At 45.9% G+C, this 24,635-nt stretch overlaps 1 protein-coding gene across 11 annotated transcripts in view; it reads left to right on the top strand.

Annotated features, from left to right (window-relative positions):
* Positions 1–24,635, top strand: part of mtmr3 (myotubularin related protein 3) — a 190,454-nt gene that overhangs the window by 66,470 nt on the left and 99,349 nt on the right. For 10 of the 11 annotated variants that reach the window (XM_072495997.1, XM_072495980.1, XM_072495970.1 and 7 more), the window contains exons 2-4: positions 5,590–5,666; positions 9,786–9,908; positions 10,251–10,330. In XM_072495997.1, coding sequence (XP_072352098.1) covers positions 10,328–10,330 — 3 coding nt within the window. In that variant the 5' untranslated portion in view covers positions 5,590–5,666; positions 9,786–9,908; positions 10,251–10,327. The remainder of the gene's footprint in view (positions 1–5,589; positions 5,667–9,785; positions 9,909–10,250; positions 10,331–24,635) is intronic. The other variant, XM_072495930.1, reaches the window with a different exon arrangement.

Genomic DNA, 24,635 nt, shown 5'->3' with positions numbered 1-24,635 from the left:
AAGTGTGAGGTGATTCATTTTGGAAGGAATACCAGGAAGAGAGAGTACTGGGCTAATGGTAAGATTCTTGGCAGTGTGGATGAGCAGAGCGATCTCGGTGTCCATGTACATAGATCCCTGAAAGTTGCCACCCAGGTTGAGAGGGTTGTTAAGAAGGCGTACGGTGTGTTAGCTTTTTTTGGTAGAGGGATTGAGTTTCGGAGCCATGAGGTCATGTTGCAGCTGTACAAAACTCTGGTGCGGCCGCATTTGGAGTATTGCGTGCAATTTTGGTCGCTGCATTATAGGAAGGATGTGGAAGCATTGGAAAGGGTGCAGAGGAGATTTACCAGAATGTTGCCTGGTATGGAGGGAAGATCTTATGAGGAAAGGCTGACGGACTTGAGGCTGTTTTCGCTAGAGAGAAGAAGGTTAAGAAGTGACTTAATTTAGGCATACAAGATGATCAGAGGATTGGATAGGGTGGACAGTGAGAGCCTCCTTCCTCAGATGGTGATGTCTAGCATGAGGGGGACATACCTTTAAATTGAGGGGAGATAGATATAGGACAGATGTCAGAGGTAGGTTCTTTACTCAGAGAGTAGTAAGGGCGTGGAATGCCCTGCCTGCAACAGTAGTGGACTCGCCAACACTAAGGGCATTCAAATGGTCATTGGATAGACATGTGAACGATAAGGGAATAGTGTAGTTGGGCTTTAGAGTGGTTTCACAGGTCGGCGCAACATCGAGGGCCGAAGGGCCTGTACTGCACTGTAATGTTCTCTGTGCAACAAATGCTAGCCTTGCCAGCGATGCACAGATCCCATGAAAGAAAAAAAATAAAAGTACCCAGCAACGGTTATTGCTTTCATGAATGCAGCAGGGTTAAGAATTTTAAAACTGTTTAGGAATGGGTCAGCCTTTCGGAGACTATGCTCTTTATTGCTCTGAATTGAATCTGCCACTTGAAGGAATTTTGGAGTAAAATGGCAAAAGTTCCCTCGATATTGAAATTAATTTTGTATAAGGCAACCTATTGTCTTCTGCTGCATGCAGCTGGGTTAATATCAGTGGATTGGATGATGCATGTGATGCTGCCCGAGTTCCTGTATTTAAAGGAGCATTCCAAACACGCAAGATGAAGCATTTGGAGTTTGAAAGGAGAAGAAAAAGTATTACTCTGGAAGGTAGACAGCAGCTGCGCTCGATTTCACCAATGCCTCACATGATGTGCTTTCCTGGGCTATAAGGACCCAGAGGGAGATGCTATTCCCTCGCGACAGGAGAAAGAACCCAACTGAGGAAACCAAGGCGGCATGGTTGGAGATAGCAAAAGATACCAGCCGCAGGAGCACAATGCCATGAAGCAACTCAGTCACCTAAGTGGGTCCGAAAAGGTGAAAACAAAGGGACAATCGCCTACATCTTGAAGTGCACAAACCCTCACGATGCCTTCTCAAACCTACTCCGGAACATTGCCCCTCTCACACCAGTACCTTGCAGATGCACACATCCCTCTGTGACTATGCATTCCCTCGTATCATCTATCCATCCACCACTGGCACACGCCCTCTTCCTGGGCAATATCATAACTCTCCTTCATAGTTGCTCTCAACAAAAGCTCAATACGTAGCATTTCTGTCAATCACAAATCTCAGGAGAAAGAACACAACATTAACGAGAAGCAAAGGAGTTGATCCTGCAGGTGTCTCTCATTTCGTGCCCAGGCACCAAAGTCCTCCTTTAGCATATCAATGACTCATTCGATGGGATATCTCATGGTTATATGGCACTTGACGGGGTACCTCTGAGCCTCATTCTCGAGCTTCTGAGCATTGTCAAGGGTCGTAATTAAGTGCAGATCCCATTTCGCTGAGCAGTCAACTGGTAACTCTATTTCTTGGTATGGGTGGCTGGAAGTGCCACAGAATGAAACCAACATGGAAGCTGCCCAGGAATCTGCACAAAGCTGCACACTTTCAGAGTGGAAGTGCTTGTGTTTGCCAAACAGCCTGGGCGATCAATGGGTGCCTTAATTGTCTCGCATACACTCAATAGCACCCTGCACCTGTGGAAAACAAAAATATACTGCAAATCCAAGCAAAAAAAAAAAACCTGGCTCATTCTGCTTGGCATAGTCACAAACAAAGTTGACATAAGTGGTAGCCTTGGCAAACAAGCCATTAGTTGCCTGCCTAATGAATTTCTGGGATGCCTGCTGACTGCGAGACCCTGCCGATGTCTTCCAGCAGGATCTAGAGGCATAAAAATTGAGTATGGCAGTGAATTTTGACAACTGCTGTCTGCAAATATTTGCCTCCACCGTGTTTTTAAATTATCATTCATGGGGTGCAGGCATACCTGACAAGGTAAGCATTAATTGCCCATGGTGGGCCGATTTTTATTTTTTATTTTTTGAAAGTTATTTTCAATGAGGGGCAATTTAGCATGGCCAGTCCACCTACCCACGCAGACACGGGAGAATGTGCAAAATCCACATGTACCGTGACCCGGGGCTGGGATCGAACCCAGGTCCTTGGCGCAGTGAGGCAGCAGTGCTAACCACTGCATCACAGTGCCGTCCAGGAGCCAATTTCATGAATGTAATGGAGTGACAATCTAGGCTATTTCAGAGGGCAGTTACGAGTCAATGGCATTGCTGTGGGAGTCGCATGTAGGCCAGACCAAGTATGGATGGCCGACGTCCTTCCCTAAAGAACATTCCTGAAACAGATGGGTTCCAGTGGTTTGTGATCAATATTACCAATACTGGTCATTCTTATATTGACTTTTTATTCCAGATTTTGATTTAATTAGTTGATTTGTAGTCGAGTTTGAGTTCATGTCTGTGGATCATTAATCCAGACCTCTGGATTATTAGTTCAGTAACGTCAAGCACTTTGCTACCATAACCTGTTTGGATAGATTCCCTGAGCTGGGTTTAGTCTCCTTCAGGTTGCATCTCTTTGCTGTGTCCCCCTCTCCCCTGTGCAGCTACATTTCTGTGACCAGTGTGCTGGCAGCTCGTGCTGGTCATCTTGGGCTCTCATCTAACCTTTGGACTAAGGCAAGCGTCAATGGCACTCGTGCTGACCTGATGGAACAAGCCTCAATTTATTTTGAAGATACCTCTAAAATGTGTAAAATAATTTCTCTGCATAATAGCAACCCCTTTCCTATAGGCAAGTAGAAAGCAGCATATTAATTGGAATATTTTTCTGTCATGGCTTGAGTCCTTTGACCTTGTGTATTTGCTTTGCTTTCACTGGCAAATTCCAGGGAACATATGGGCCCATAATTCAAGTTTTAAAATGCACATTGGTGCCACTCTAATTGAGCGATTAACATAACATTGTGGCAACCCACCTCACATGCAGACCAAATGTGCTGCTGCAAAACCTGAAGGTTGATGGCTGTCATTTTTTTGTTGCTTTGAAAACCGCATTCCCATACCCTCCTCCAAATTGAAATCCGAACATTAACTTTGAACAAATTTCAGTAAATTTCTCTCCTGTTAAAGATGGAATCATTTAAATTCCAGTGATCTGAATTGAATTGCTAAGCAATGGCTTTGGAACAGAAATTATGAAAACAGTGATTAGTGATGGAATTATTGGGTTAGACACCAGGCTAGAATTTTACAGGCCACTCTGGAAATATTGCACCAAATTGTTTTAAATTTGACATTAGACATTAAGTTTCCTATCATTTCCCTTGTGTGGTAAAACTTCCAAGTTTAGATACAGAGCACAGTAGCACTCTCACTTCTGAGTCACAGGGTTCAAGTCCTACTCGAGGGTTTGAGCACAGAAATTGAGGCGCAGTTTGGAGAAAGAAGTGTTGTGTCAGGTGTGTCGTCCTTTGTTAAAACTTTGTTAAAAAAATGTTAAAACCGGAGCTCAATTTCCTTATTTGGATGGGTGTAGAAGATCCCATGGCCTTTTGCGAAGAGCAGCAAGGGAGTTCCGGTCAATGTTTATTCCCTCAATCAGAGATGCGTCATCTTTTGGATACGATGTTAAAACCGAAGCTCAATTTTGGTCAATATTTTTCCCTCAATCGGCATTGCAGAAACAGATTATCTGGTCATTATCTCATTGCTATTTGTGGGATTTTGCTGCCACGTTCTCTACATGACAGCAGTGACTGCGCTTTAAAAAGCACTTCTTTGGCTGTAAAGAACTTTGAACACCCAGTTGTCGGAAAAGTGCTAATAAATGCAAACCTTTTTATTGAGTGTTGAAATCTTGACTGCAGGAGCTGTCTTGATCCAGCAGCCAGTTACCTTGTGGTAAATCTTGTGTGATGAAATAAAAGTGGGGTTACAACTTTCTCTATCTTGGTTAGATGGTTCACCATGTCAAAATGTTGCATGCTACATACATACAAAACTGTCTGTAAAGGAAATATGCAGTAAATGGGTAAGTGTTCTCCAAGGCGGCCTTCAGGACGCGCGACAATGCAGAATTGCCGAGCAGAAACTTATAGCCAAGTTCCGCACACGTGAGTACTGCCTCAACCGGGACCTTGGACTCATATCGCATTACATTCACCCCCCACCATCTGACCTGGGCTTGCGAAATCCTACCAACTGTCCTGGCTTGGGACAATTCACACCTCTTTAACCTGTGATTATCCCTCTCTCCAGTTGCTCCGTCTGGACTTGTAGACTTAATTACCTGCAAAGACTCTCATTCAAAGTATCGTATTGCATCTTTGACTTTGTCTATGTATATATGTTTCTGGAATCCACCTCTTCATTCACCTGAGGAAGGAGCAGTGCTCCGAAAGCTAGTGATTCAAAACAAACCTGTTGGACTTTAACCTGGTGTTGTAAGACTTCTTACTGTGCTCACCCCAGTATCTCCACACCAGAAGGATGTGGAGGCTTTGGAGAGGGTACAGAAGAGGTTCACCAGGATGTCGCCTCGTATTAGCTATGAGGAGAGGTTGGATAAACTCGATTTGTTCCCTCTGGAATGATAGAGGTTGAGGGGCGAACTGATAGTCTACAAAATTATGAGGGGCATGAACAGAGTGGATAGTCAGAAGCTTTTTCCCAGGGTGGAAGAATCAATTACTAGGGGACATCGGTTTAAGGTGCAAGGGGCAAAGTTTAGAGGCGATGTGAGAGGGAGATTTTTTTACGCAAATGATAGTGGATGCCGGAGGAGGTGGTGGAAGCAGGTATGATATTGACATTTAAGGGACGTCTTGACAAATACATGAATACGATGGGAATAGAGGGATATGGACCCGGAAGTGTGGGGGTTTTGGGTTAGACGGGCAACATGGGCGGTGCAGGCCTGGAAAGTCAAAGGGCCTGATCCTGTACTGTTCTTTTCTTTGTTCTTTGTCCTTTTATTCATTTTGGAATGCTCTCGATGATCGACAGTTGGGGGAATTATATCAAAATTTACTCAGGACACCAAATTGTGCAATTAAGCTTCAGTGGTGACAAGTTTTGCACAGCAGCATCTGTACCATTTGACAATTTGAGTGTATTTGCAAGTACTATTTTTGTTATACTATTAACATTGATGCAACCAGAATACTTTCAATAGCTTTAAAAATGTCAAAGGTAAAATTTTAATTTTTGTTTTGTTTTAGGTTTCAATGTGATCTTTTCCAAGAAATAAGATTTTCAGTAGGGAAAAAGCAAATCAGACTGTAACTGCTACATTTTGGTGAGTGAATCATGAATTCAGCTATTTTTGGAATAACGTAATTGGATGTGTTAAGAATTTGGCAGTTGAATAAAATTTAAATATATTTTAGAGTTGTAATTTCAAGGTATTGTTTTGTGGAAATGGTTCAAGAATTAAAAAAGCAGGATTTCAAAAGAACGATACAAAAACCTTGGAGGAAATGAATTCCTTGGCTGGTTTTCCCAAATGAAATCTTTCAGCATTTCTTTTGGCTATGGTATAGTGGGCAAATCTGGTTAGCCCTGATGTACCTGCTGTAAACAATGAAAAATTAATTTGATGTGATTGAGGGGACGGTGTGTAATAAATACTATCATTAATAATTATGGGCCCCTAAGAAAATGTAATTGTCTTTGTCTACTTGAGGGAATTTAAAAGCTTTGAATGGACTTTCATGAATGGGGTGTCTATTTAATACAATGAAGGCTATAATAGGTATTTAGATCCTTATTTTATTTCATCCTGACGATTCTTGAGATCTCCCAATGGCCACTGGGTGAGTTGGTATGGAGTGGCGGGTGGGGGTCATGAGTTGGCATGGAGGCTATAAAGGGATCTTGGGTGGGTAGGGTTGCATGGAACTGACATTGGGAGCAGGTGAAGGACTTGAGGTGAGGACTAGATGGTCTAAGGAAAGAACTGGGATAAAGTCCCAGAGAACCAAGGCAGGCCTTTAAACAACTCATCCCTGCACTCAGCAGTCCCTGTGGCTACATCCAATCTGCATAAAATTGGGTCGGGTGCGACATTTTTACTCCAGGTGGGTAGAGCAAGCCAGGACGTCTCCTGACTCATGCTACCTGCCTCATGAACAAAAATCTGACATATTCTCGCTATCTATCTCATCAGTCCCTTTCATAATCTTTAGAACCTTTACAAGTCACCCCTCTTTCCTGCAGAAAAGAGGTGCAGTTCAATTTTGCCTGATGAGCAGAACCTCAGTTCAGGTATCATCACAATAAATATTTGCACCTTTTCCAGTATCTCTATATACTTTTTATAATATGGAAACCAGAACTGTGTTGACTCCTACATTTTTTGTTAATATGTTGGCTTAGGAAAGAGTTTGGCATGAGTAAACCAATATTCTTTTGATCTCCTTTATTTCCTATACCTGCCCTTTACTTACCCTGCCTTCTTTGCAATTTGCTGTTATATCAATTATGCAGAACCTGTCTATGATAGTCATTAAGAGCTTATTGACACTCTGGAAACCAGTCACACAATGAAGATGGTATTTATTGTCTTGAAGGTATTGTTTGGCACTATTGCTGACTCGTTCGGTTACTTCACTGGTAATTGGGATGAGGCTGAATGTCGGTATTTGAATTGGCTAGGTATTTTATGGATAGGGTATACTTCTCCTCATGAAGGCCTGTCCTAAATGTTCCAACTCTGTTGCGTCCATGGGAGTTTCACGTGTAGTGCCACTGTTTTTGCTTCCCTGCCTCCATTTTCATTTGACTATCCAAGCTTCATAATAATAGCCACTGCCCTTCAAAATAATTAAGTTGTATATGGAATACTTTAAAATATGTAAAATTATATGAATGCAGTTCTCTCTGTTTCGTAATCAGAAACAAAATGGTGTACTGCTGCAAACTTAGTTGATCACTTTCAATGGATATAGGGCAGCACGGTGGCAAAGTGGTTAGCACTGCTGCTTCACGGCGCCAAGGTCCCAGGTTCAATCCCAGCACTGGGACTGTCCATTGTGGAGTTTGCACATTCTCCCCATGTTTGCATGGGTTTCGTCCCACAACCCAAAGATGTGCAGGCTAGGTGGATTGGCCACACTAAATTGCCCTTAATTGGAAAAAGTGAATTGGGTACTCTAATTTTTTTTTTTAATTTACAAAAAGACTTTCAATGGATAGATAGCCTCATGGCTATTGGAATAGCAGATCTAGAGTGTTGCAGTTTTTTTAAAAATTCATTTACAGGATGTGGGCGTTGCTGGGTAAGCCAGCACTTATTGCCCATCCCTAGTTACCCTATAGAAGGCGGTGGCAAATTGCCACCTTGAATCGCTGCAGTCCTTAAGGTGTAGGTATACCCGCTGTGCTGTTAGGAAGGGTTGTAGATGATCAGAGGGTTGTAGCCTTGTAGACACGCGTTGAGAGGGTGAGGAGGTGAATTACTCGCCGTAAGGTTATATACATAGAACATACAGTGCAGAAGGAGGCCATTCGGTCCATCGAGTCTGCACCGACCCACTTAAGCACTCACTTCCACCCTATCCCCATAATCCAATAACCCCTCCTACCCTTTTTGGACACTAAGGGCGATTTAGCATGACCAATCCACCTAACCTGCACGTCTTTGGACTATGGGAGGAAACCGGAGCACCCGGAGGAAACCCACGCAGACACGGGGAGAACGTGCAGACTCCACACAGACAGTGACCCAGCGGGGAATCGAACCTGGGACCCTGGTGCTGTGAAGCCACAGTGCTAGCCATGTGTGCTTCCGTGCTGCTGCCATAGGTTCATAGTTCTTTGACCTGCCCTGGTAGCCACAGTATTAACATGGCTAGTCCAGTTCAGTTTCTGATCAATAGTAGCCCCAGGATGTTGATTATGGAGGATTCAGCTATGATAGTGCCATTGAATGTCATAGGGTAGTGGTTAGATCCTCTCTTGCAGGAGATGGTCATTGCCTGGCACATGTGTGGCGCGAATGTAACTTGCCACTTGTCCACCCAAGCCTGGATATTGTCCATGTCTTACTGCATTTGGACATGACTGCTTCATTATCTGAGGGCAGCACGGTAGCATTGTGGATAGCACAATTGCTTCACAGCTCCAGGGTCCCAGGTTCGATTCCGGCTTGGGTCACTGTCTGTGCGGAGTCTGCACATCCTCCCCGTGTGTGCGTGGGTTTCCTCCGGGAGCTCCGGTTTCCTCCCACAGTCCAAAAATGTGCAGGTTACGTGGATTGGCCATGCTAAATTGCCCTTAGTGTCCACAATTGCCCATAGTGTTGGGTAGGGTTACTGGGTTATGGGGATAGGGTGGAGGTGTGGACCTTGGGTAGGTTGCTCTTTCCAAGAGCAGGTGCAGACTCGATGGGCCGCATGGCCTCCTTCTGCACTGTAAATTCTGAGTCACAAATGGTGCCTTTGCTTCACAATATCAGGGAAACTGTCAGAGGATTGGCCATTCTAAAGATCTGTGGCATTTTAAAGCTCAGATTTGTCTCCTGATTCCAGCATAAGCAATGGTCCCTGGTCTGAAAACAAGTTACTAACGTAGCAAAATCTATTCAATATGAGATCTTTCTATGCTCCCTCCCCACTCTAGCTTTCTATCTCAGACCTCATTGTAATCTAGGTCTCTGCAGGAAAAACTTTTCCTTCCTTATCCCACATAGAATCCATCAGCATAAAATCCATCCTCCTCTTTTGAAAATGCAAAGATACAAATTCCGTGAAAGGTATTTGTGAAGCATACAGAAAATCGGTAGCATACAAAGGTGAAAGAAGGCAAATGGTAAAATCAAAAGACAGAAACAAAAAGGGAGTATATAAGGCAATTGCATGGGAGGGAAACAGCAATGGATGAAAGACTGGTGCATAGAATAATGGAGTATAGGGGTGGTGCAGTGGTTAGTACTCCTGCCTCACGGCGCCGAGGACCCGTGTTCGATCCCGGCCCCGAGTTGCTGTACGTGTGGAGTTTGCATATTCTCCCCGTGTCTGCGTGGATCTCACCCCTACAACCCAAAGAAGTGCCTGGTAGGTGGATTGGCCATGCAAAATTGCCCCTTAATTGGGAAAAAAATAATTGGGTACTCTAAATTTATTTTTAAAAGAATAGCGGAGCGGAGGAAAAACCAGCAATAACAGGAAGAGACACATAATTACGTTTAGCTTCTTCAAGAATATTGCAACTGAGGAACAACATATTCTATTGTCTGTGTTTCACCTGTTCTGATTTCCATGATTTATGTACAACTGTATTATGTGTGCATCACCAAAATTTGGCGATTCGTCGTTATCATTCTGTTTCTATTATCCATGTGATGGGAGGGGTGAAGCCCTTAACATTTATTTCGGTCTACAATCAAAATTTATGAACTTTCCTTTGATTAATGAAGGTGGATTACCAGGTGTCTTCTCTGTGATGCTGGTTTAGGGATGGCTTAATAGATGGCTGCAATAGTTTTGTGCGCCCAAGTCGCTCTTCCTTGATCCGATGATGGCAGAAAAAGTACACTGAGGTAAGTTCATGAACAAAACTCACTTCAGAAGTAGTTATTAATGTTTAAGCTAGAAATGTAAAAATATTATTTTACTAGGATATTAGATCTATATGTGGAAGTCAAGTATGATGGTACTAAAAAGCATAATGATGTAAAAAAATCAAGGATAAACTTGTACTTTAATCATTTCAAATTATGCCTTGCAGGCCATTACACTTGTATGAGTTGACTTTTTATATATATAACACACAATGTCAGAATCCAATTTATACAATGCTGTAGGAGTTTGTTTTTCCCTTTACATTGTGGTATGTGCAAATAAAGTTGCAATATTAATCTCATTATAATGTGAATTTTCAGATTTGAGCTTGAATGAGACAGAAGTACAGAAAAAAGATACTGAGGAATAATACATAACGTGTAACTGTGGAATTGACATGGTGAGTTGGTTTACTTATTTTTGTGATATTTTTATAGTGTATCATAGAACTTACATTGCAGAAGAAGGCCATTCAGCCCATCGAGTCTGCACTGGCTCTTGGAAAGGGAACCCTACCCAAGGTCCACATCTTCACACTATCCCCATAACCCAGTAACCCCACCCAACACTAAGGGCAATTTAGCATGGCCAATCCACCTAACCTGCACATCTTTGGACTGTGGGAGGAAACCGGAGCACCTGGAGGAAACCCACGCACACACTGGGAGAATGTGCAGACTCTGCACAGACAGTGACCCAAGCCGGGAATCGAACCTGGGACCCTGGAGCTGTGAAGCAATTGTGCTATCCACAATGCTACTGTGCTGCCCGTGTAGTATAGTCTGTTATGCCCAGTAAATTCTCTTTGGATTGGTCTTCATTCTTTCGGGACTTTGTATTCCATGAACAGTTCCTGAGAAATTTTGAACAGGGTGTGCTTCACAAGAAGACTGCTATATTATGCCATCCTACATATGCCCCAAAAGAGCAGTTTCAGCACTTTGCTTTGGATTTTTTTAAAAATAAGATTAAAACCCAAATGACGTAGATTTCTAAACAGACCATTTATTTTTCAAAACCATTGCTCTAGCTTTCTTTCACCTCTTCTACTGAATTTTCAACACGACCCACTACTATCAGGTCCTTCTGCTGGCTGCTCGCGCTCACTCTCCTTTCCCTAAAGGTAGTGGCTTTGCTTTTGTTCTCCTTCCAAATATTCTCAACTCCTCCCTGCCCAGTGCACACTGGAATTCCTGCTGCAATCAATGAATTGTACTTAGTTTTATGTCATCAATCATGGCAGGGGTTAGGAAGGGAATAGGAACCTAATCCATAAATGAGGGGCCCCAGTATAATGTAGTCTATAATGTCTACTATGTACGTCCTGTGTACGTTCCCTCGGCCGCAGAGAAATACTTTTCTCTGTACTTCGGTGCATGTGACAATAAATCAAATTAAATCAAATCTCCATCAAAGTTAGTAACTAAGTCAACTTTGACTGTGAGACTCTCACTAATTCAGTTTTTTTAAAAACTGTTTGAATTGGGCACAATATTCTTTTTCTCTACTTTTTAACATTTTTATGGGTGAAATAGTGGTCTTAACAATGTGATGAAGCAATTAAAATAATTAACAAAATACTGGGACAGTTGAATGTAATTCAAGTGAGGCTATGCTAAGTCTTTATAGCACACTTGCTAGACCACATCTGGAACGGTGTGACCATACCTGGAACGATGTGAAGATAGTTAAGGGAAATCTTAAAGTATAATCAAATGTTGATTGGCTTAGATAGAGTACATCCTGAATATTTTAGAACAAGATACAATGCAAGGACAGGGCATCATAAATGTAAATACTGAAAAATCAGTTTTAATCACATTCTTCACTTGACTGGTTGGTGCATGCCTGGAATAATTTGCCAGGTGGGTTATTGTAGAGACACGATTTAGGCATGTTCAAAAGTATGGTAAAATTCTAGTCTCTATCAGAGTTAAAATATTAGGCCAAGCTTTGGTGGGCCTTGACTTTCTGTTCTTAAGCATACATGACACCTGCTTCCTCATACTTCCTGACTGGAAAATTATTGTTGAGTTCCCCTTTTAATTTCCTCTGTTGCAAGTGCACTTGATGGCCTAAAGATTAGAAAATCATTTGAGGCAAGTTATTTTTTGCAGTCATTGAAATTATAAAATGGCATTTGATTGATTTGAACTGCTTCACTCGTGGATATGAGTTTTTGTTCTAGATTAGTCTGCATAAATGTAGAATTACACGTTTTCCGATGGTTCATGTATGCATGTACTACCTTTGTAACTTGGAAATTAGTTTATATATTGTATTCATCTTCCACTTCCCTTGGAGTTCCTCTTATTTATGTGGTCACATTAACCATCATTCTCGGAACTGAAAGTACAGCTTCCTTTCTTGATCACCAAGAAATGTTAATTTAATAGGCAGGACCTATTCAGTTAATGGTAGGGAGTTGGGGAGAGTTACAGCGCAAAGAGATTTAGGGGTACAGGTTCATAGCTCCTTGAAGGTGGAGTCGCAGGTGGTCAGGGTGTTGAAGAAGGCATTCAGCATGCTAGGTTTTATTGGTTAGAATATTGAATACAGGAGTTGGGACGTCTTGTTGAAGTTGTACAAGACATTAGTAAGACCACACATGGAATACTGTGTTCAGTTCTGGTCACCCTATTATAGGAAGGATATTATTAAACTAGAAAGAGTGCAGAAGAGATTTACGAGGATGTTACCTGGACTTGATGGTCTGAGTTATAAGGAGAGGCTGGATAGGCTGGGACTTTTTTCCCTGGAGCATAGGAGGCTTAGGGGTGATCTTATCGAGGTCTATAAAATAATGAGCATCGATAAGGTAGATAGTCGACAGGGGCTGTTTAGCACAGGTCTAAATCACTGGCTTTTAAAGCAGACCAAGGCAGGCCAGCAGCACGGTTCAATTCCCGTAACAGCCTCCCCGAACAGGCGCCGGAATGTGGCGACTAGGGGCTTTTCACAGTAACTTCATTGAAGCCTACTTGTGACAATAAGCGATTTTCATTTCATATTTTCCCAAAGGTAGAGGAGTCTAGAACTAGAGGGCATAGGTTTAAGGTGAGAGGAGAGAGATACAAAAACGACCAGAGGGGGGGGCACTACACTAGCGGGGAAAGCTAATGCAGGAAGAATGAGAACAGGGGGGGCCGTGGCGCACCTCCCGGCGGAACACAAGGCAAATACAAGAATAAGAAAGGGTTGGTTTTCAGATTAGCTTCAGCAGATAAAGTGCAGGTTGAGGGAACAAGGTAGCACTGTAAGCAGCCACTTTGAAGATTCCCTGGACAAAGGAAACCCCGGAGTGCAGGGGCGTGTTCACCAGGTAAGTATGGTTGACCCTGCAGGAAGGGGGGGTGGTCAAAAGCCCCCACCAGGATTATCACCTGGAATGTCAGGGGACTCAACAGCCCAGTGAAAATCTTCAGAGTCTTCGCCCATTTGAGGAGTTTGAAAGCCAACCTAGTCTTCCTCCAAGTGACGCACCTGAGGGAGAAGGACTGACGAAGGGTAGGGTGGGAGAGATGTATCATTCATGTTACGGGACGAGGGCTAGCTATCCAGATTAGAAAGGGGACAGTGTTTACGGCGACTTGATGGTTTACGGTTTATGTCTAAGACAGTCACGGACCCAGGGGAACGGTGTGTAATGGTCAGTGGTGTCCTAGGCAGGGCACTGGTAGTCCTGGTAAACGTGTACGCACCCAACTGGGACGACATGGATTTTATAAAGAAGACCATGGGGGGGGGGACATGAGACTTTAACTGTGTAAACGACCCATTGACAGACCAATCAAACCCCAGAAAGGGGAAAGGCCAGGGAATTGGGAGCATTCATGGCGCAGATGGGGGCAGTGCACCCATGGCAGTTCCTACACCTTGGTGAGAAGGAATTTTCATTCTTCTCACCGCTGCACAAGGTATGCACCCGTATTGACTTCTTTGCAGTGGGGAAATCGATGCTTCCAGAAATAGTCAGAGCGGAATACTCCGTGATAGCCATCTCTGACCACGCTCCACATTACATGGATGTGAGGTTGGAGACTGCCGTGCCCCAACGCCCTGCATGGAGGTTGGACATGGACCTTCTGGCTGACAAGGTCTTCTGCCAGATGTCTCATCTTCCACGTTCTGGGAGGCACTGAAGTGGTGATTAGGGGAGAGATTATAGCCTACAAGGCACATAGAGACAGGGAAGGGAGAGCGGCCAGGCAGCAACTGATTGACTCCATCCTGGAGGTCGACAGAAAATATCCCGAGGCCCTGACCGCAGAGCTTCTGACGGAGAGGAAAAAGCTGCAAATGGACTTCAACCTGCTGTCCACCAGGAAGGCAGTGCACCACCCCGCCAGACACGGGGGACCATTTATGAGCACGGAGAGAAGGCTAGCCGCCTGCTGGCACACCAGCTGAGAAAGCAGGCAATCATGAGAGCGATAGCAAAGGTGAAATATAGCAGAGGCGGACTGATAGCCCAACCAAAAAAGGTAAACCAAGCATTTGAGGCCTTCTACCAGGGACTGTACACCTCCAAACCGCTCCGATGGGGCCTCGGGAAGAAACGGTGCCTCGATGGACTGGATATGCCAGTTGTGGGGGATGATAGACGGAGGGAGCTGGAAGCACCAATAGGACTTGAAGAGGTCAATAAGAGCATCCACCATGCAGTTGGGGAAGGCCCCGGGTCCAGATGTGTTCCCGGCGGATGTGTATAAAAGAATTCGCACCAGCTCTGGACCTGCACCTACGGGGGATATTCACAGATTCGCTAGCAAGGGGCACCCTGCTGCCATTGCTAACACAGGCCACAATATCGCTGAGACCCAAGAAAGACAAAGACCCAATGGAAAGCGGATCTCACAGATCCATTTCGCTCACCACAGATGCGGAAATACTCGTGAAGGCCCTGGCCAAGAAACTGGAGAACTGCGTACCAGAGGTGGTCCCAGTGGACCAGAATAGCTTTGTCAAGGGTAAACAGCTAACTGCGAACATCAGACGGCTGATGAATGTGATACTGACCCCATCCGGGGAGAGAACCCCAGAAGGGATCGTCTCCCTGGACGCAGAAAAGGCCTTTGACAGAGTTGAATGGAAATACGTCATAGAGGTACTGGAGGGGTTTGGGCTAGGGGCGGGTTCACCTTGTGGGTGAAACTCCTGGATGATGCCCCCAAGGTGAGCGTTCGGACCAAAATCACCAGCTCTGAATACTTCCAGTTGCACAGAGGCACCAGGCAGGGATGCCAGCTGTCCTGGTGGCCCTGGCAATCGAACCCGTGGCGATCGCTCTGCGAGACACGAGAGGCTGGAAGGGCATCCGAAGAGGAGGCAGAGAGCACAGAGTCTCACTCTTTGTGGATGACCTGCTCCTCTACATCTCAGACTCGCAGAGTGGCCTGAAGTTAATCATAAAGCTCCTGGAAGAGTTTGGTGTCTTCTCTGGCTACAAATTAACCTGGGCATGAACGAGGCATTCCCGATGAACCTGAACGGGGGAGGGACAGAGCTGGAAGGTCTATCATTCAAACTAGCCTAAAGCAAATTCCTGGACATGGATCCACAAGTAGAACCTGCCCAGTCTGGCAGAGGAAGTCAAAAAGAACCTACAGAGATGGGATGCAGGTAATAAAGTCTTTACAGGTCCAGATGGTGCGACTGGAGAGAGGGATAATCACAGGTCAAAGAGATGTGAATTGTCTCAAGCCAGGACAATTGGTAGGATTTCGCAAGCCCAGGCCAGATGCTGGGCGTAGAAATGTAGTGAGACATGAATCCAAGATCCCAGTTGAGGCCGTATTCATGTGTGCGGAACTTGGCTGTCAGTTTCTGCTGGCCAATTCTGTGTTGTCTTGCGTCCTGAAGGCTGCCTTGGAGAACGCTAACCCGAAGATGAGAGGCTGAATGCCCTTGACTGCTGAAGTGTTCCCCGACTGGAAGGGAACATCCTTCCTGGTGATTATCACGTGATTTCCGTCCATCCGTTGTCGCAGCGTCTGCGTGGTCCTGCCAATGTACCACACCTCGGGACATCCTTTCCTGCAGCGTATGAGGTAGACAATGTTGGTCGAGTCACACGAGTATGTACCGCGTACCTGGTAGGTGGGTGGCTTGAGGCAATTCACGCCTCTTTAACCTGTGATTATCCTTCTCTCCACTCGCAGCGTCTAGACCTGTAAAGATGTAATTAGCTGTAAAGACTCCCATTCAAAGTATCATCTTGCATCCTTGGCTTTGTGTTTGTGGAACCCACTTCTTCATTCACCTGATGAAGGAGCTGTGCCCCGAAAGCTCGTGATCCCAAATAAACCTGTTGGACTTTAACCTGGTTTTGTAAAACTTCTTACTGTGCGAACTTGTAGCAGTATGCTATTTTCATTTCTTGGATCAGTCATCCTGTGCCTCTAAGTGAAACTGAGAGCTTATTGACCTTACTGATTTATGGTCATTTTTCTGTTCTTTCTCTTGTCCACTTTGAACTGCAACATCAGAAGTGTAAAAGATTCCTACTTCTGACCATGGCTGAGACCTCGTTACTCTTGGCCCAAATGGAATCTCATAGTTGAAATGAACAGGATTCCACTAGTATTTTGCTACTACCTCCCTAACTGCTATTTGTGAATATAATTAAGTTTGTAGATTGTTGCCTATATCACAAGACTGTAAAAGGAATATCATTTGAGAAGGTGGGTGCCTCTTATTTCAAGTCCATGGTCAGCACGGGGCCCATGCTAGTTTTTTTTTCCTTCCTTGATTGCTATTAGTTGAAGGATAGTGCAAGAACTCAGAGATCCGAGTATACAGGGTGTGTGCAGATCATTTTAAAGCTAATTGATAGCGGGGTGACATTTTTGTGCTTTTTTTCCAGCATATTTCTTTTATAAAGTCATAAAAAGTTCAATTTTAGATATTACTAAATTTTAGGTCATACTTGTATGCAATTACAGACCGAAACCTGAACATGACCACACATTATCCCCGAAACTGACACTATTACCTTGCCAATTGCTTTGGAATCCTTCTTAGTCTCCTTATGGGAGAGTCGAGAACTAAGAACACAGTTTCAAAATTTGGGGTCTCCTATTTAAGACTGAGATGAGGGGAACTGTTTTTCTCGGAGTCGTCAAGTGTTTGCAGTGTTCTTCCCAAAGTGCAGTGGAGGATTAATCATAGAATCTCTACAGTGCAGAAGGAGGTCATTTGGCCCATCGAGTCTGCACCGACCCTTGGACAGAGTATCCTAGCCAGGCCCACGCCCTGACCCTAACCCAGTAACCCCACCTAATCCTTTGGACATTAAAGGGCAATTTAGCGTGGCCAATCCACCCAACCTGCACATCTTTGGATTGTGGGACGAAACCGGAGCACCCGAAGGACACTCACACAGATACGGGGAGGAAGTGCAAACTCCACACAGGCAGTCACCCGAGGCCGGAATTGAACCCGGAACCCTGGTGCTGTGAGGCAACAGTGCTAACCACAGTGCCACCGTGCCGCTCTGCCATTTGATATATCCAAGGCTGATTTAGATAGATTTTTTGATCAACAAGAGAGTCACCAATTATGAAAGAATGACAGGTACGTGGAGTTGAGATCACAATCCAATCACCCATGATCTTATCGAAGAGCAATGCAGGCTTGAGGGTCTGACTGGCCTACTCCTCCAATTCTTGCGATCTCTTGAATCCCCTTTATTCTCCTTCCGAAAGAGTACCCTACTCCATCACCCTATTTCTGCAACCTCACCTAACTTGCACATCTTTGGACACTAGGGGGCAATTTAGAATGGTTAACCCACCTAACCCGCACATCTTAGGACTGTGGAAGAAAATGGAGCACCTAGAGGAAACCCGCACAGACATGGGATAACGTGCAAACTTCACACAGTCATCCAAAGCCAGAATTTAACCCGGGTCTCTGGTGCAGTGAGGCAGCAGTGCTAACCACCCATTTGTCTTGTGCGAGTGCTCTTTCTTCAAAAGGGTGCATGGAAACATTGTTAGGTACTCCTGACTGATGGTGACTTCCTTGTTCATTGAGGGTTTGAATTTGAATATTTGTAAGCTTGGGAGTCCAGCAATCTTTATATACCTGGTTGACTTACTGGAATTTCGATGTAGTCATTAATATAAACTGTTTATCAGCATGCTGGCTATTACTTTATTCTGATTTTTGTGATTATCAAAAATTGATGGGCAAACTGACCTTAAGAGCATTGTTCTTATACCACTGACTTGGACACACACAATTATGGGGATATATTCTTAATGGAAAATCTTTTTACTTCCATTAAAAATCTGAAACTTGGCTCTGTAGCTGTTAATGAATGCAATGACCCACTTAAGATGTCTGAACTAGGTGGTGTGGTTTATTTCTCAGCATACAAATATAATTTTGGTATAATTACATCAACATGCACTGGAAACTTATTAAGATGATGTGAATATTTAATGGAAGACAGCTTCATAATGCAGAATAGTATGGAATTATCTCTTGCATCAGTGCTGGTACCAGTTCTAAAGTGCAAACAAAAAACTTTGGATTGCTTACAAAAACAAATTCATCTTGTGTAGCCTACGCAAAGTTGCCTATGTTTTTAATTCCAAGTGAAAGTAGAACTTGTGCCATGAAGTGATATGTTTTGGCCCTGTGTAATAAACTAGTCTTGCAGTGTCAACTGTACTTAAACCCGGAGTGGAGCGGTTGCGTTCAAAAGAAGCTCCCGCCGGCCCGCGATATCGTGGTCTTTTTCGGGGGGGTTCCCCTCAAATTTTTTGGGAAAGAATAAACCTCTCTGGGGTCGGCCCTGTCTCCCTCGCCCTGTGATAGCATCAAAGCTCCGTTTCACGGAGCGGGAGGGTTGAAAGGGGAGAGACTGGTCCCGGTGGGTTCGGCAGGGCGGCTGCACGAGGAGGAGCGGGGATCGTGACCTGTTCCCCAAGGAGCATCCTGAAAGCCGAAGGGCCCAAAGATCACTGAGAGGAAAGAAGAAAAAAAAAAATGTCTCCTGAAAACTTGAAGGAAGCAGTGGGGCTGGAGCCAAACGGAGGCCGAGGCTGCAGGCCAGAAGCCAGGGCGCGATGTAGGTCAGATGTCCCACATCGGATGGCTCCCGCCTAGAATGTGGTGAGAAGACTGAAGCCCGGTCCCAGCAAAATTCTGGAGGCACACAAAAAAAAGAAGAGAAAGAAGTTTTAAAGAAATTTGAGATTGAAAAATATTAAGGTAGATAAGTCCGCAGGGCCTGATATACCCCAGAATACTGAAGGAGGCTAGAGGGGAAATTGCTGAGGCCTTGACAGAAATCTTTGGATCCTCACTGTCTTCAGGTGATGTCCCGGAGGACTGGAGAATAATCAATGTTGTTCCTCTGTTTAAGGAGGGTAGCAAGGATAATCCAGGGAACTACAGGCCGGTGAGCCTTACTTCAGTGGTAGGGAAATTACTGGAGAGAATTCTTCGAGACAGGATCTACTCCCGTTTGGAAGCAAATGGACGTATTAGTGAGAGGCAGCATGGTTTTGTGAAGGGGAGGACGTGTCTCACTAACTTGATAAGAGTTTTCCGAAGAAGTCCCAAAAATGATTGATGCAGGTAGGGCAGTGGATGTTGTCTATATGGACTTCAGTAAGACCTTTGACAAGGTCCCTCATGGTAGACTAGTACAAAAGGTGAAGTCACATGGGATCGGGGAGAGCTGGCAAGGTGGATACAGAACTGGCTAGGTCATAGAAGGCAGAGAGTAGCAATGGAAGGATGCTTTTCTAATTGGAGGGCTGTGACCAGTGGTGTTCCGCAGGGCTCAGTGCTGGGACTTTTGCTGTTTGTAGTATATATAAATGATTTGGAGGAAAATGTAACTGGTCTGATTAGTAAGTTTGCAGACGACACAAAGGTTAGTGGAATTGCGGATAGAGAAGAGGACTGTCCGAGCATACAGCAGGATTTAGATTGTTTGGAGACTTGGGCGAAGAGATGGCAGATGGAGTTTAATCCGGACAAATGTGAGATAATGCATTTTGGAAGGTCTAATGCAGGTAGGGAATATACAGTGAATGGTAGAACCCTCAAGAGTATTGAAAGTCAGAGAGATCTAGGTGTACAGGTCCACAGGTCACTGAAAGGGGCAACACAGGTGGAGAAGGTAGTCAATAAGGCATACGGCATGCTTGCCTTCATTGGCCGGGGCATTGAGTATAAGAATTGGCAAGTCATGTTGCAGCTGTATAGAACCTTAGTTAGGCCACACTTGGAGTATAGTGTTCAATTCTGGTCGCCACACTACCAGAAGGATGTGGAGGCTTTAGATAGGGTGCAGAAGAGATTTACCAGAATGTTGCCTGGTATGGAGGGCATTAGCTATGAGGAGCGGTTGAATAAACTTGGTTTGTTCTCACTGGAACGACTGAGGTTGAGGGGCGATCTGATAGAGGTCTACAAAATTATGAGGGGCATAGACAGAGTGGATAGTCAGAGGCTTTTCCCCAGGGTAGAGGGGTCAATTACTAGGGGGCACAGGTTTACGGTGAGAGGGGCAAGGTTTAGAGTAGATGTACGAGGCAAGTTTTTTATACAGAGGGTAGTGGGTGCCTGGAGCTCGCTACCAGAGGAGGTCGTGGAAGCAGGGACGATAGTGACATTTAAGGGGCATCTTGACAAATACATGAATAGGATGGGAATAGAGGGATACGGACCCAGGAAGTGTAGAAGATTGTAGTTTAGTCGGGCAGCATGGTCGGCACGGGCTTGGAGGGCCGAAGGGCCTGTTCCTGTGCTGTACATTTCTTTGAAGGAAGAGTGAGAAAAAGGAAAAATAATGAGCTGTTAAAGGATGCGAAAAGCAACGTCGAGGAAGGGAGGAAACACGGGCTCGCCGTTGAATGAGAAGACGAGCAAAAGTGGTGACAAGATGGCGGAGGCCGGACCGCCTGGTGGGGCCGCACTACTTACAGTGGAGAAGAAAACCGAGGTGATGGTGGTGGAGCTAGAAAAGCAATTTGCGAGGCACATGGAGGCTTTGAGGAAGGAGATGGCGGTCACATTGAAGTCATTGGTGGAGGAGGCAATCGCCCTGGTGAGAGTAGCTGTGGCAAAGACATCAGCCGAGGTGAGAGAGCTGGGCGAGAAGATGAAGGAAGTGGAGGAGGCCACGTCGCAGCACAGCAACCAGCTCACCTAGATGGAGGACGAGCTGCGGAGGGCGGTGGAGGTCAACAGAGGGCTCCGAGCAAAGCTTGAGAACTTGGAGAACCGCTCGAGGCGGCACAATCTAAAAATTGTGGGCTTGCCTGAAGGGGTAGAAGGTCCAAGACCAACAGAGTACTTCGCTAAGAAGATGGCGGAGCTGATGGGGGAGGGTGAGAACCCCTCTCAGTACGAACTGGACCGAGCTCATCGGTCCTTGAGGCCAAAACCCAAAGTGAATGATACGCCAAGAGCAGTAATCACCTGTTTCCATAAGTACTGCATGAAGGAGAAGGTGTTAAGCTGGGTGAAGCAAAAGCGCGAGGTGCAGTGGATGGTGCTGGAGTTCAGATCTACCAGGACTTGACGGTGGAGTTGGCAAAATGACGATCGGCGTTCGGGCGAGTGAAAGCGGCACTGTACAAGAAGGGGGTACGATTTGGTATGGTATACCCGGCGAAGCTGAGGGTGACGTATGATGCCAAAGACTTTTATTTCAAGACAGCGGAGGCGGCTGAGGCGTTCGTGAGGGCAGAAGGCTTGGGACAGACGTGAGGAGCGGAGCTGGAAGAGAGACCGTGGACTGTGATTGGGGAGCTGGAAATGTTATAACTTTCTTTTTACTGTGTATTGTAATTTACTTCTCTTCACATTGTTACAGACTTCAAGTTATTAGTTGGGTTGATTGGCATTCTGTGTTGCGACGGTTATATCTTAGTTTAGTGAATTGTATGGGTTGGATTGTTGTTTTTGTTTTTTGTTTCTCTGGGACTGGGTGGGAGGGGACGGTATCGTGTGGCAGGGAGAGCCACCCGCGCTAGCTAACTAAAGTCAACTAGTGAACGAGGTGAGGTGAGAGGAGGGCTGCGGACATTGGAGCCTGGTTGGCAGGTTTCGATTGGCCTACGAGCCGAGCGATTGGGGGGGGAAGGGATTGATGCTGGGATATGTTTTTTCGAGAGAAAATGTATGAAGGGGTTTGGGATGGGGGCGGGGAAGGGGTTCGATGTTAATAATGGATAGGGGCGGGTCAGGCTTATGGGGCAGGGCCCGGTGGTATGATGATGGTGGATAAGAAGGGTGAGAGACCCCCAGTTAGGATAGTCACGTGGAACGTGAGGGCGTTAGGAGGTCCGGTCAAGAGGTCAAGGATGCTTGCGCATCTTAAAAGTTTGAAAGCCAATGTAGCAATGCTGCAGGAGACTCACTTGAGGGTGAAGGACCAGGTGAGACATAAAATGGGCTAGGTTAGTCAGGTGTTTCACTTTGGACTTGACGGAAGGGCTTGAGGGGTAGTGGTAATGGTCAGCAAAAGAGTACGCTTCCCGATGGAGAAGGTGGTGGCAGATCAGGGGGGTAGATATGTGATTGTGACCGGGGCGCTGGAGGGGAGGTTAGTGGCGCTGTTAAGTCTATACGGTCCCAATTGGGACGATGTGGGATTCGCAAAGAAGGTATTTGGGGCCATCCCCGACTTGGACACACGAACTGATAGTGGGGCGGGGGGGACTGGAACTTGGTGCAGGAGCCAAGATTGGACAGGTCACGGCCGCGCTCACTGGTCCCATCGGGGGGGGCGAAGGTGTTAGCTGGGCTAATGGTGGAAATGGGGGAGGTGGGCCCTTGGAGGTGTCTGCACCCAAGGGAGCGGGAGTACTCGTTTTTCTCAGCAGTCCATAATGTATATTCACGGATCGACTTTTTTGTGGTGAGGAAGGCCTTGTTGGCTGGGGTTAAGGGGTCGGAATACTCTGCAATTGCAGTGTCAGATCATGCTCCGCATTGGGTGGATATGGTGTTGGAGAAGGGGGTAGCGCAGAGGCCGGGGTGGAAGTTAGATGTGGGAGTTTTGGGGGACCAAGTGTTCTGTGACAAAATTGAAAAGGTAATTAAGAAATAGGTAGGTTTCAACCACACGGGTGAGGTGTCGAATGCGGTCGTCTGGGAGGCTCTAAAGGTGATGGTGAGGGGGGAGGTGATCTCGTTTTCAGGCCAGGATGGACAAAGAGGAGAGGTTGGAGCGGCAGAGGGTAATAGATGAGATGTTGGAGGTAGATAGGAGTTATGCAGAGGATGGGGACCCAGCAAAGCTGGAAAAGAGGAAGGAACTACAGGCGAGCTTTGACCGACTATCTACCTGGAAGGCGGTGCACCAACTGAGACGAGCAAGGGGTGCAGTTTACGAACATGGGGATAAGTCTGTTCGCAGGTCAGCTCCGGAGGCAAGCAGCGGCAAGGGAAATTGTGCAGGTGAGGGATAGGGCAGGGAAGTTGGTGGTGGCGCCAGATCTGGTTAACAACGATTTTGAGGAATTTTATGAGAGGTTGTATAGGTCAGAGCCACCAGGAGATCGTGAGATGCAGGAATTTCTAGATGGGTTGGAGTACCCGAGGTTAGGAGAAGGGGACAGAGCTACATTAGAAGGAGCAATAGTGGAGCAGGAGATAAAGGATGCGATTGGGAGGATGCAGTCGGGGAAGGTGGCAGGGCCGGATGGGTTTCCGGTGGAATATTATAAAAAATTCAAGGATAAGCTGGCACCCCTGATGGTGGGATGTTTGAAGAGGCGATAGGTAAGGGGGTGTTGCCACAAACCTTGGGGCAGGCATCAATTTCCCTGTTGCTAAAAATAGATATGGATCCGACGGAGTGTGGGTCGTATAGGCCCATATCACTTCTGAATGTGGACGCAAAAGTATTGGCGAAGGTACTGGCGGGTAGGTTGGAGGAGTGCCTCCCGAAGGTGATAGGTGAAGATCTGACGGGATTCATGAGAGGGAGGCAGCTCTTTTCAAACATTAGAAGGGTATTGAACGTCGTTGTGGCACGGGCAGAGGGGAAGGAAACAGAGGTGGTTGTGGCATTGGATGCTGAGAAGGCGTTCGACCGGGTAGAATGGGGGTGCTTGATGGCAGTTCTGGAGCGGTTTGGGATTGGACTAAGATTTGTGAATCGGGTAAAGCTACTAGAAAAGGAGCCAAGGGCGAGTGTCCGCAAAAACAACATCTGCCCGATATACTTTTATCTCCACCATGGGACTAGGCAGGGATGACCTATGTCCCCCTGCTGTTTGCACTCGCGATTGAGCCGTTGGCCATCGCATTAAGAAGTTCGGGGGTATGGAAAGGAATAGTGCAGGGGGGGGGGGGGGGATAGAGCATAGGGTGTCCTTATATGTGGATGACTTGCTGTTATACGTGTCGGAACCGAGTGTGTCGATTGGGGAATATTGGAGCTGCTTCAAATGTTTGTGTCTTTCTCTGGGTACAAGCTGAATCTAGACAAGTGTGAGTATTTTGCGGCATCTCGGCTGGCTGTGGGGGCAGGGGTGGGGGGGCTGCCATTCCGTAGAGCAGGGACTCACTTTAGGTACCTGGGGGTGCAGGTTGCCCGCGAGTGGGGGGGGGGGGGGGGGGCTCCGCAGGTACAACATTTCTAGTTTGGTGGGGAGAGTGAAAGCTGATCTGGCAAGGTGGGATGTTCTCCCTCTGTCACTGGCGATTAAAATGAATGTGTTGCCACG

The sequence above is a fragment of the Scyliorhinus torazame genome, chromosome 1 (assembly GCF_047496885.1).
Source record: "Scyliorhinus torazame isolate Kashiwa2021f chromosome 1, sScyTor2.1, whole genome shotgun sequence".
NCBI lineage: Eukaryota > Metazoa > Chordata > Chondrichthyes > Carcharhiniformes > Scyliorhinidae > Scyliorhinus > Scyliorhinus torazame.
The sequence above is the reverse complement of the archived record's forward strand: the minus strand, read 5'-3'. Positions and strand labels throughout refer to the sequence as shown.